Here is a 13,181-nt window from a genome sequence, read left to right as displayed (position 1 = left end):
ACATTTATAGTGTTACTACTGATCAGAAAAATCTTTGGAATACAGGTTTCTAAAATTCTAATCTTCTAGTCTTCTTCTCCTCCTTCTTCTATTTCTCTTCCTCCTCCTCCTCCTCCTCCTCCTCCTCCTCCTCCTCCTCTTCCTCCTCTTCCTCCTCTTCCTTCTCCTTGAGCCAAACTGATGACAATTGCCAGGAAGCAACATCTCAAATGTTCCCCAAAATTCTAATTTTCAAATGAAAGCTCAAAATTTCACTGGCAGCAAATGGTAGTTTTCCTTAGAATGACAGAAATGACACTTTAAGGACATTTTTGAGAAAATGTCTACTAAATATACTCGCCTAGAAGACTAATGTCTCTCAATCTTCCTTTGAAGTAAAATGGTAAGATAAGAGCAGCTAGTTCACATACAAGTGTCATGTGAGACCTTCAGTGTGCGGCAGACATGCTTTGTGTGTACCCCCCATCTTGTCACTCCCAATATTGAAAAGTTGTGTTTTTAAGGGTTGCGATTTAATAAAAATAAGCTTTATGGCTTCATCAAGGACATTCTCTCTCTGTTTTTTAGAGTGGGGGGGAAGGAGGGAGAGAGAGAAACATCAATGTGAGAGAGACACATCGATTGGTTGCCTTCTCTACGGCTCCCCTAATCCAGACTGGGGATCAAACCTGGGACCCAGATACTGCAACCCAGGTATGTGTGTGGGCGACTAATTACTGAGCAACCTGACCGGAACAATCGAGGACATTCTTGAGTGAACCTAGCTTTTTTTTTTTTTTTACCTGGTGGTAAAGCAGGTAATGACTTCTAGCACAATTTGATTTATACTAAAGTACCGCTGTTTTAATCAAGTGTTTATACAGTGAAAAAGGCAACTATCTTAGTGTTGGCTTAGTATATTTTAGTATTATAAAAATAGCTTAACTTGCAGACCCCCTGAAAAAGTCCCAGGAACTCCATGTATGGTCCTTGAGAATCACTGTTCTAGGGAAAGACAGGACAACTTTGGTTACATGTGAGTAAGTCTTTACCAGGTCCAGAGGTACAGCTTTGATGGCTGTCTTCTCTAATCTATAGTACTAGATCAGTGGTCGGCAAACGGCGGCTCTTTGGCCCCTTGAGTTTTTAGCAAAGGCCAGCTTAGGAATACACTAATTATAAGTTAATAACAATGTACTTACCTATATAGTTAAAGTTTACAAAATGTGGCTCTCAAAAGAAATTTCAATCGTTGTACTGTTGATATTTCAATCGTTGGCTCTGTTGACTAATGAGTTTGCCGACCACTGTACTAGATAATACTCAAATATATAATACCTGACACTTGTACAGTACTTCACAATGAGCAGGAACTGTTCTAGGGGTGGATATAAAAGTGTGTGTATCTCTGTCTCCCTTCTTTTCTTTCATTGTTTCATTTATACCTACAGCAACCCTATAAGGTAGATTTTTTTGTTTTGTTTTGTTTTTTAACACAGGGAAAGAACCTGAAGCTTAGAGAGGTTAAGTGACTTCTTCAGAGCCCAGACCAAGCTCTTGGTACCCCTGAAGGACGAAATAAGCCCTGGGAGGAAATGGGGGTGGTTCACATTATCTCCAGGGAGAAGGTCCAGGGCTGGATGGGGCACCATCGCCGGTGCCATCCGGGCCCTTGTTCTGACTTCTACCCTCTGCCCTCTGCCCTTTGCCCGGCAGGATGACATCCCGGGAGCAGCTGGTGCAGCAGGTCCTCCAGGAGCTGCAGGAAGCGGTGGAGGCCGAGGGCCTGGAGGGTCTGGTGGGCGCCGCTCTGGAGGCCAAGCAGGTCCTGTCCTCCTTCGCCCTCCCCAGTTGCCGGGAGGGAGGCCCCGGCCGCCAGGTGCTGGAGGTGGACTCGGTGGCCCTGAGCCTGTACCCGGAGGACGCCCCCAGGAGCATGCTGCCGCTGCGGTGCCGGGGCGGGGGCAGCCTGCTGTTCGAGGCGGCCAGCACGCTGCTGTGGGGCGACGCGGGCCTCAGCCTGGAGCTGCGGGCGCGCACCGTGGTGGAGATGCTGCTGCACCGGCAGTACTACCTGCAGGGCATGATCGACTCCAAGGTGATGCTGCAGGCCGTGCGCTACTCGCTCTGCTCCGAGGAGTCCCCCGAGATGACCAGCCTGCCGCCCGCCACGCTGGAGGCCATCTTTGACGCGGACGTCAAGGCCACCTGCTTCCCCGACAGCTTCTCCAACGTGTGGCACCTGTACGCCCTGGCCTCCGTCCTCCAGCGCAACATCTACTCCATCTACCCCATGCGCAACCTCAGGATCCGGCCCTACTTCAACCGCATCATCCGGCCCCGCCGCTGCGACCACGTGCCGGCCACGCTGCACATCATGTGGGCGGGCCAGCCGCTCACCAGGCACCTCTTCCGCCACCAGTACTTTGCCCCCGTGGTGGGGCTGGAGGAGGTGGAGGTGGAGGCTGAGGATGCTAGCTGCCTGGCCTCTGCTCCTCCGGCCTCAGCTCCCCCTGCCCCGGGCCCTTCGGCCTCTCCTGCCCCTCCTGCCTCGGCTCCTCCGGCTCCTCCAGCTGCAGCTGCAGCTCCAGCTCCGGTGCCCCCACCAGCCAAGACCCCGGAGCTGCTCCCCCAGGAGCCTGGCCTCAGCTACTCCCACTTCCGGGAACGCTACAGCGTCACCAAGAGCACCTTCTACCGCTGGCGGCGCCAGTCGCAGGAGCACCAGCAGAAGCTGGCCACCCTCTGCTCGGCCAAGCGTGTCCTGCAGGACAGTGCCCACCGCGGGGGCGTCATGTCCCTGCAGCAGTTCCTCCAGCGGTTCCCCGACATCTCCCGCTCCACCTACTACGCCTGGAAGAACGAGCTGCTGGGCCCTGGCGCCTGCCAGCCCCCGGCCCCCAAGGAGGAGCCGGAGCAGCTGCCGGAGGAGCCGGCGGCCCAGGGGCTGGGGTGCTCCCTGCTGCCCGGGTCGAGCCCCGGGATGGTCCTCATGCAGCGGGCCAAGCTGTACCTGGAGCACTGCATCTCCCTGAACACGCTGGTGCCGTACCGCTGCTTCAAACGCAGGTTCCCCGGCATCTCCCGCTCCACCTACTACAACTGGCGCCGCAAGGCCCTCCGGAGGAACCCCAACTTCAAGCCGGGCCCCGCCCTCCCCACGGCCCAGGCTCCCCAGCCAGCAGCAGCACCTGTTGTAGGGGAAGAGGCTCTGCTCCCTGAGAAGGCTGAGGTGGGAGAGGGGCCAGGGAAAGCAACAGGTGTGGTAGCGGGGTCCCCCACCCCCCAGGAGTTCCTGCCCTCGAGGATGCCCCTGTCCCGCCGGCAGAGGCGCCTGCGCAGGGCTGCCCGCAAGCAGGTGCTCAGCGGGCATCTCCCCTTCTGTCGTTTTCGCCTGCGCTACCCTAGTCTGTCCCCGTCCGCCTTCTGGGTCTGGAAGAGTCTGGCCCGGGGTTGGCCCAGAAGCCTGTCCAAGCTCCGGGCCCAGGCTCCTCCTGCCTCGGGCAAAAGGGGGGTGCAGGAGGCTGAGGCCAAGCGACAGGAAGGGGCTGGCCGGAATGTGGCCGCTGCCGTGGCCCCGGCTGCAGCTCCTCCAGGAGAGGATCCAGGGAAGGCCCAGGGGGGTCCTTCCCGAGAGAGGGCCCTGCCAGAGGGGGCCCCGGCCCAGGGATGGCCCCACAGCGGGTCCTGGCCCAGCCGGCCTGTGGCGGCGGCCGCCGGTGGCAGGGACAGCCAGATGCTGATGATGGACATGCTCGCCACCACCAAGTTCAAGGCTCAGGCCAAGCTCTTCCTGCAGCAGTGCTTCCAGTCCAAGAGCTTCCCCTCCTACAAGGAGTTCAGCGCCCTCTTCCCCCTCACCGCCCGCTCCACCTACTACATGTGGAAGCGAGCCCTGTTCGACGGCCTCACCCTGGTGGACGGCTGACAGGCCGGGCCGAGGGGCGGGAGGGAGGGGGCCCGTCTGGAGAGGGCCAGGGACCCGAGGTGCTTGGCCAGGATGCGCCTTGTTCTGGTTCCCACGGTGTCTACCCTGAACCCAAAGGCAGGTTTGTGTTGTTTCTTGGCTCCAGGGCGGAGAGAGCCACACGTCAGCCGCTTGGTCTGCTGCAGAGTCACAGGACCAGAGGGGTCTCTTCAGTTGTTTGCCCTTCTTATTTTGATGGTGTCTTGGTTTTTAGTTTTTGTTTTAAATTTTGATTTAAGTTGGTTGGCTGGGCCCACTTTGGCTAGTATTGGAAGCTCTATGTGTTGGGGGGAGGTCTGGAAGAGGGTTGGTTAGCTGAAGCTGCTTTTTTTTTTTTTTTTTCTTGGGACAAAAGGAGTATTATAGCATGGCCATCTGCCTCCTGGGCAGAATATGCATCTTCAGTTCCGTTTGGGACTTGGCACTCTCCTTCCTCAAATACGTCTCCCTAAGGAGCATGAGAGATCACATGTTGGCAGAGGCCTCTGAGTGGCATCCCCTGGGAGAGGGAGCCAGGCTCGGTGTGAGCAGGAGCAGGGTGTATAGGAAGAACAAGGGCCTCTGAGCGCTGGCGCGGTCCTTGCCAGCCGCGTGGTCAGGGCGGAGGGAGAGGCGCTGAGTCTGCTCGCGGGTGCCTGGCCCATCCGCGGGGCTCTGCCCGGCGGGCTTGCTCTCGGGAACCCCTGTCTTTGCGGAGCCCCTCGGTCAGGGCCTGTGCCCCACCTTCAGGGAGGGACCACTCAGTGGCCAGGCAGGCGAAATACTTGAATTTGCATTGCCCAAGGATGAAGTTGGAAAACTAAAGAAATAAAACGATGTGGTGCCCACAGCCCTTGGTCTCTGGTGTTTGTTCTGGGATAAAACTGCTGTTCGCATATTCCCCTCGGGATCTCAGAGGGGTCATTTCTCTGTCTTGCTGGGACACGCCTAGGTCCATGGCTTGGAGAATGAGGGGGCAGATGATTCTGGGCACTCGGTATAGAACTGGATTTAATTAAAAGTGGGTGTTCTTCCAGTTGGGGGCGGGGCTAAGGCTACCTGGAAACTTGCCTCCCAGCAAGGGGAGAAAACTGGCTAAGTGCACTCAGGCCAGGCCACGGAGAGGGTCAAGGCTGCCCTGAGCCCAGGCAGGATGGGCCCAGGCTTTGATAAGAAAACAGATTAGTTTGCGTGTCCCTCCCTCCAGTGGGGCCGAGCTTCACGGCCAGGCCTTTGCTTGCTGTCTGTCTTCCATGAGGTTTGGGGGAGCCATCCTTTGTTCTATTTTCTCACTTCCACATCCGGTCCATCAGCAAAGCCTGTTGACTCTGACTCCAAAATATGCCTAGAATTCCCTCTCTCATGCTGCCGCCGCCATTTCTCCTGATCCACATGTCGGCTCCCTACAAGTCTTCCTGCTCCCGCTCTTGCCCCATATAATCTGTTCTCCATAGAGCAGCCTGAGAGATCTTTAAATAAAACCTCACTCTGTCCCTTTTTTGTCTAAAATGTTAAGTGGCTTCCCTTTACTCAGAATTCTTTGCACTGCCTTACAAAGGCCTTCATAAACTGGCCCCTGACTAAAAAAATAAATAAATAAATAAAATGCTTTTATTGATTTCAGAGTGGAAAGGAGAGACAGAAACATCAGTTGGCTGCCTTCTGCATGCCCCCTACTGGGCAACGTGCCATGATGCGAATTGAACCGTGACCTCCTGGTTCATAGGTCGACATTCAATCACTGAACCATACATTCAAGCACTGGTAATATGTGGTTAGCATTATGGGACAGATAAAATGAGTAAGGGTTGGGGTGGGGGGGAGGAATACTGAGACGTAGGCATGGGCTGGGCTGACTCTTCAGCCTTCTCTTGTGCCACTCTTGCCTATCACAACCACACTGGCTGCCCCTGATCTTGAAAATGCTACACTTACTTTTCTGGCCTCTGAGTGCACTTAGCCAGTTTTTTCCCCTTGCCAGGAGGCAAGTTTCCAGGTAGCCATAGCCCTGCCCCCAGCTGAAAGAACACCCACTTTTAATTAAATCCATTTCTATACAGAATGCCCAGAATCATCTGCCCCCTCATTCTCCAAGCCATGGACCTAGGCGTGTCCCAGCAAGACAGAGAAATGCTAGACTGCTTTTCCTGATGTTTTTCTTATTTAGGTGATTATTAGCCTCCCCTCCCCCCATTAAAACAAGCCGTCTCCATGAAAGGTAGGGCTTTTTTCTTGGCTTGCTTTCACCACTATACTCCCAGCAGGAAGATTAGTTCCTGGCACATTAAAGGTGCTACAGTCCATTCAAAGAAGGGATGAATGAAATCCTAACCAATCCCACTTCCTAAACGTTTCTCATTGACCATTTTTCTCCGTCCACATTGTCACCCCCTAATCTAGGCCAGCAGCTGAGCTCATTTCTGTTCCGTGAATTTTCAAAGGGACTCTGCCTCCACTCAGACTATCCCATTTCATCCTCCTGACAAAGGCCAGAATGATCTAACTAAAGTCTTAACCCATTACTCGATTTCCCATTGCCCTCAGCACAGAATCCAAACTAATGAGGCCCACCAGCCTGGCCCATTCCTATGTCTCAGGCTTATTCCCAGCCCCCACCCCTGCCCCAACCCTTACTCATTTTATCGGTTCTATAATGCTAACCGCACATTGCCAGTGCTTGTCTTTCTCAAGCTGAACCCCCAAAGCAAGTTACTTTGTAGTCCCTTAACTTTCTGTGAAGGGACTGGACTGCTTCTCCTATCTGGCTTGCAATGGCTGCCTATAGCCAGAAGGTGGCAATCTGATGCCACAAGAGACAGATTCAGGATTTCCAGTAGGCTCAGCAGTTTACAACTCCCCATCTACTCCTCTTGACTGGTTTGGCTGTCAGAGGGTGACTCCAACCTTGCTCCTGAGAACGGCCCTGCTTGGGGCTCTGTATTTTCTCGTTTGTTCTATTCTCTGCTCTCTTCGAACCAAAGCAGATCTGATGGCAGGAACAGTGTTTCACTAGGGCAGTGGTCGGCAAACTCATTAGTTAACAGAGCCAAATATCAACAGTACAATGACTGAAATTTCTTTTGAGAGAGAAATTTTTAAAATTTCTAACGCTATTGCAAAACAGACTCGCCCAGGCAGTGGTATTTTGTAGAAGAGCCACACTCAAGGGGCCAAAGGGCCGCATGTGGCTTTCGAGACACAGTTTGCCGACCTCGGCACTAGGGGATCTAAAAACCACCTGGATGGAAGACCCTGGGGGAGCTTGTTAGTAGTGGGGATTCCAGGGCCCCACCCAGATCTACTGATTCTCACCTTAGACACTGAAGAGGGAGAGTTACTCAGCCTTGCTGTGCCTTGCTTTCTCCACCTGTAAAATGGGGATTACAGTGATGTCTATAATATTGTACCTTGCTAGGTGAGCATTTGCTGTTGGTAAATTACGTGGTCTAGTTTGAGAACCCCTGGATTTTTAAGAGGAAGCTAATGCCTAAGGAGGCACTTGCTCAAGGTAGGGTGCATCTATTGTAGATTTAAGACACTCCCATCCGAAAACCGATAGGTCTTCTGTCAGAGACCAGCACTGAGCCCCAGACCCGTAGACAGATAAGATAAAACTGAGAAGTCAATATTGATTTGGACAAGGCTTTATAAGTCTGGTTAAATTATTCTTATATAGAAAAGCAGGGCTGTTGTTTTTTTAAATAATCTGCTTAGAAAGACAGAAACACATAAGCAGTGACTATGTTTGCTAAGAATATTTCATGATGGTTTTGAAGTTGACATTTGCTGAAATTACTTGTATTTTTTTTTTTTGCACCAAATTTTATCTCTGATGCACATGTAGAAATGCCATTAAAATGAACAATGAATAAAGGGAGAAAACAATATTTGAGGTTAGCTTTATATTTCCCAACATCTTGTGCTCTTTTTAAAAAATATATTTTATTGATTTTTTACAGAGAGGAAGGGAGAGGGATAGTTAGAAACATCGATGAGAGAGAAGCATCAATCAGCTGCCTCCTGCACACCCTCCATTGGGGATGCGCCCACAACCAAGGTACATGCCCTTGACCGGAATCGAACCTGGGATCTTTCAGTCCGCAGGCCAATGCTCTATCTACTGAGCCAAACTGGTTAGGGCTATCTTATACTCTTAAAAAGTTACACTGGTTCTGAAAATTTTTTTTTTTTAAATATATTTTATTGATTTTGTACAGAAAGGAAGGGAGAGAGATAGAGAGTTAGAAACATCGATGAGAGAGAGTCATCGATCAGTTGCCTCTTGCACACCCCCCACTGGGGATATGCCCGCAACCAAGGCACATGCCCTTGACCGGAATCGAACCCGGGTCCCTTCAGTCCCCAAGCCGACGCTCTATCCATTGAGCTAAACCAGTCCCGGCTGGTTCTGAAAAATTTGAATATAAAAGCTTTACAATAAAACAATCATGTCAAATGTGAATAATTTTAAAATATTTTTATCTATGTATTTATCCCCTGGGGGCAGGGTCCTGTATTTGGTGGCAGTCATCCTGTCTACCATAATGCATGAAGCTCCTTCAATATTTATCTGGAGTCCAGCACACAGGCCCCTGGGTAGCTCTTGGGCCCCAAGCATCCACCTCATATCTCAACTGCCTCTTCTGGATGGATGTTCCACCAGCACCTCAGCCTCACCATCTGGCAATCTGGGCTCACGCTCCCATTTCCCACCAACCTGTTCTCTCTTTTTCACCCTGGCTGCTGCCAGTGTCAGGTTACCAGCTGAGCTGGCTAAGAAGCGGGGCATCGTCCTAGAATGTTCCTTCCACATCTCCATTCCACCAGGACCCTAGGAATATCGCACGGTTCATAAGATTCCACGCTGCTGGGCTGTCGCAGGAAGAGAATTTGATTGGTCCAGTCCACCCCACTCCTACCCCCTTTCCGCTGAGCACAGCTCTCAAGCCAAGTCATAAGTGAGACCACTCTCCTGCCCACGTCTGGTCCAGGCTGTGGCTGCATCAGCTTTGCTCACAAAGGGGTCTGGCAGATGTCAGAGGCTCCTCTCCAGCAACCCACGATAGGCTGAGCCCTGTGCCATGTACACTGAGGCTACGGAGCCATTTGGCCTCAGCTCTTGTCCTCACAAGAGGGTTTCCTGGCAGCTGTGGTCTGACACCATGTGATGGAGGCTTCCATATGCAATGCACAGACAAGCACCGTGGGGTTGCGAGGAAAGCATATGGTGGCTTGGGCATCTCATAGTTCATCTTGACACCCCTCCCAACCTGGAGCTTCCTGAGGCCAACTCTGCTCTGTGCACAGCAGGCTGCCTGAGGGTCTCTGGGAAACGCCTCAATCATTTTCCAGATGATCCTGGTCACTGACTGTAAATACCTCTGCGTGGCCGAAACCGGTTTGGCTCAGTGGATAGAGCGTCGGCCTGCGGACTGAAAGGTCCCGGGTTCGATTCCGGTCAAGGGCATGTACCTTGGTTGTGGGCACATCCCCAGTAGGGGGTGTGCAAGAGGCAACTCATCGATGATTCTCTCTCATCGATGTTTCTAACTATCCCTCTCTCTTCCTCTCTGTAAAAAATCAATAAAATATATTTAAAAAAATACCTCGGTGTGGTGGCTGTGCGGGAGGATGGGAAGCTGAGGGAGAGGTGCTCTGACCCGCGGCAGCTGTGAGGAGGGGGCTGAAAGGCCTAGGGAAGCCACGTTGGGGAATGTGTTTCAGGGGAGCCTCTGCCTGCCCGGGGTGCTGTCTGCCTCCCTCACTGGCCTGACTTCTACAAGAAGGTTCCTGTGTGATTTCTCCCGCCCAGCCTTGGCTGAGGACACCCCAGGATGCCTGGGGAGTGTCACTGGCGGGTACCTCAGTGTTCCCATCACTGGTTTATCTCCTGGAAGAGGAGGAAGGAAGCTTTCAGGGAGATGAGGAGTGTCGGAAAGTAGGTTTGATGGTATAAAAAAAGCTTCCGTAGAAAATGGCTTTGAAAATAGCATGAAATCCACTTAACTGGTGGCTCCTCTCTGCCAGGCAGAGGAAACTCGGGTGGGTGGGGGGACCTAGATAGGAGGACAGCCAGGAAGAGCCAGGCAGGCGGCTGTCCTCTGCCTGAGGGCCATGGGATGGCAGAGGACAGGCATCCCCCCATTGCCTCACCTGTTCCCGGGGGACCTCAGGATGCAGGCTGGGGAGAGGCCAGGGCGGGCAGGAGGGAAGGCACAGCCTGTCGGGAGTGGCTTTGTGGCCCACTTGCCCCCGGCCCCGCCTGGCTCAGGAGTGCCAATGTTGTTTTGTGGGCTGTGCATGTTGACAGTCAGCCACGCTCAGTTTCTACGCCCCTGACTTTGGACAGAGCTATCTGCTGTCATTTAAGACAGAATTGGGGGAAAATGAGGGCTGGCTAGGCTGCATTGCAGTGCCCACAGTGCCCCAGACAAGTGCTGATGACTGTGGATTCCACTGATCCTCAGACCTCACCTTCATGGGGACAGGAGGAGGCTGGTATTTTTGGGTTAGTTAACCCTCCCTCTCTCCCTCCCTCCTTCCCTCCCTCCCTCCCTCCCTTCTTCCCTTCCTCCCTCCCTCCCTTCCTCCCTCCCTTCTTCCCTCCCTCCCTTCTTCCCTCCCTTCTTTCCTTCCACATTTGTTGAGGCCTGAAGGTGAGGGAGAGCAAGGTTACAGAGCTCAGTAAGAGCTAGCGCCCCCCTGGAGTTGTTTATAAACATTGACTCCATAACTGGTTCTCAATCCAAAATTCAAGGATTCTCAGGGCAGTGAGTGTAGTTTGCAATTTTATGTCTTCATTCAGAATTTCAGATGACAACCTTAATCCATTTTTTTCAATAAAGACAGAACCCTTTTCCAATGACAATTTGCCCCTGGAAGACATCTCTATGCAGTAAGACTTTGGCTTTTAAAGCCGGTCTCTTGAATCCGGGCGTTGTTACATGCCATGAGCTGTAACAGAGGGAGGCGATGGTGCCGTGGGGAAGGAACGGAAGATAATGAAAGCCTGGAGCTGGGAAAAACCCCAAGAGAGCAGGGTTTTGACACAGCCCTTTGGCCCTGGCATGTTGATGAGGCCCAAAGCCATTTAAAATATTAGTTTTCTAAAAATGACCGCATCATGTTGGTAGCTTGGAATTGGCCACCATGGAGTACTTACACCATACGCATTGGCAGATCCTGCCGACCAGGCAGCTGTGCTGACATCCAGCAGTGCCTGTGACATCCTTTGTGGTCACTCCTTTCCCTGACTCACTCTCCCCTAAATCCTACAGGACTGGCTCCTGTTAGTGCTTTCCGTCATGCCATCTGCTCAGGGAAGTCTTCCTTGACCCCCCACCTCAAGTGGGTCCCAGTCACTATTCATGACTACATCCCTTCATGGTCATCATCACCAACGGATACACTTGTTTTCTGGATTATTGTCCGCTCCCCCCACCACTGGAATGCAAGCCCCCAGGAGCAGGAACTCATCTGACTTGTTTATTGGTTGTTGCCTCTGACTAGACCAGAGCCTGGCACATAGTAGGGATGAAGGAATATTGACTGGAGTAAGAATTGAGTGGGTTTGGAGTGGGAGGCTGAGTGTGGGTTACCATGGAAAGGCCGGTGCCGAGGTCTAACCTGCTCTTGGTGAGGCTAGCCTGGGTGTGAGAGAGGAAGAGGAGGGAGAGGAGGAACATTCTTGTTGGTCTGGAAGCTGCTGCACTGGAGGGGAATGGGCCACCCCATCAGATCCCTGTCTTGGGCATGAGGTAGCCAGACTTAGCACATAAAAAGAAGGAATACCTAATTACATTTGAATTTTGTATAAACTGTTTTAGTATAAGCATGTTCCAGGCAATATTCGAGCCATACTAAAACATGATTCTTTGTTTATCTGAAGTAAAATTGAACTGGATGTCCTATATTTTATCTGGCAGTCCTTCTTGGAGACTCAGCAGTCTGAGTATAACTGTGGTTTAGCTAATAGTATTATACCAATGTTTTCCTGGTTCTGAAAATTGCACACATTTATGTGAGTTACTAATCTTAGAAGAAGTTGAGTGAAGGGTAGATAGGAATTCTCTGTACTATTTTTTTGCAACTTTTCTGTAGGTTTAAAATTATTTCAAAATAGCTGAAACCGGTTTGGCTCAGTGGATGGAGCGTTGGCCTGCAGACTGAAGGGTCCCAGGTTCGATTCCAGTCAGGGGTATGTACCTTGGTTGCGGGCACATCCCCAGTGGGGGTGTGTGTAGGAGACAGCTGATTGATGTTCCTCTCTCATCGATGTTTCTCTCTATCCCTCTCTAAAAAATTCAATAAAAAATATATTAAAAAATGAGTATAGTCATTTCAAAAATCATTAGTTAAAAAAAAAAATTATTTCAAAAAAAAAAGTTAAAAAAGAGAATCCAAGATGGCTGCTCGGGTAGGCACCTAGCCGCAGCCGCACGCAACAATTTCAATAAAATACAACTAAAATATAAAATGGACATTACCCAGAACTACAGGAAAGTCGACTGACTGGAAATTCTACAACGAGAAGCAAGGAGAAAACCAGAAGGAAGCGTGGAGGAGCTGGAAAAGCCCAAGGTACGGAGACACGCGGCGCGCGGAGAGGACGGAGCCGGAGAGGAGGGAGGCCGAGTGCCTGGCTGGCGTTCCCTAGCGGGAAGGAGATAAAAGCTCCGACTGTGCTGGGCCCCCGACTGCTCTGAACCCCAGATCTGGGCCAGACCCCGGGGACTCAGGCTCACACAGAGGGAGCTGGGCTGTAAGGCGGAACCCGGGGAAGTGGCGAAAGGAGGTCCCAGAGGCGCGCATACTTCGCGCAGAGAAGGGACGGCCGGCTGTGCCGTAGGACTGCCCTGGCGGGAAGGAGACAGGGGCTCCAGACTGCTCTGAACGCCATCTCCAACTCCACTTCCAACTGAACTGAACCCCAGTTTCGGGCCCATTGCGGGAGAGCCTACACTGTTTGGTAGCAGGCGAAAATCGAGGGCACCTTTCTCTCAGAGGCGCTTGCAACAAGTACTGAAGGACCCTGAGTCTCAGGAGTCGCATAGGGCGGGGCTGACGGAAGCCAAGGCTGTAGGCTCCACCCTGAAACTCCGCCCCATCAGAAAAGCTGCTTGCGAAAATGCCTAAACCAAATAGATCACAAACGAAAGAAATGGAGGACAAAAAGCGACTGGATATAGAGTTCAAAACCACACTTATAAGGTTTTTCAAGAGTATCCTAGAAAAGGCCGATAAAATAAATGAGACC

General features: G+C 51.8%; 1 protein-coding gene across 1 annotated transcript; it reads left to right on the top strand.

Annotated features, from left to right (window-relative positions):
- Nucleotides 1-1,696: 1,696 nt before the first annotated feature.
- On the top strand, nucleotides 1,697-3,907 carry VRTN (vertebrae development associated; the record flags this gene model as incomplete). The annotated part of the gene is made up of 1 exon (XM_084899041.1): nucleotides 1,697-3,907. One exon carries the CDS (start codon nucleotides 1,697-1,699, stop codon nucleotides 3,905-3,907), a length of 2,211 nt encoding a protein of 736 aa, XP_084755167.1.
- Between the last annotated feature and the right edge of the window lie 9,274 nt (nucleotides 3,908-13,181).

This window comes from Pipistrellus hanaki (genome assembly GCF_964339955.1).
Source record: "Pipistrellus hanaki genome assembly, chromosome: 1".
Taxonomy (NCBI): domain Eukaryota; kingdom Metazoa; phylum Chordata; class Mammalia; order Chiroptera; family Vespertilionidae; genus Pipistrellus; species Pipistrellus hanaki.
This window is presented reverse-complemented; position numbering and strand designations above follow the sequence as displayed.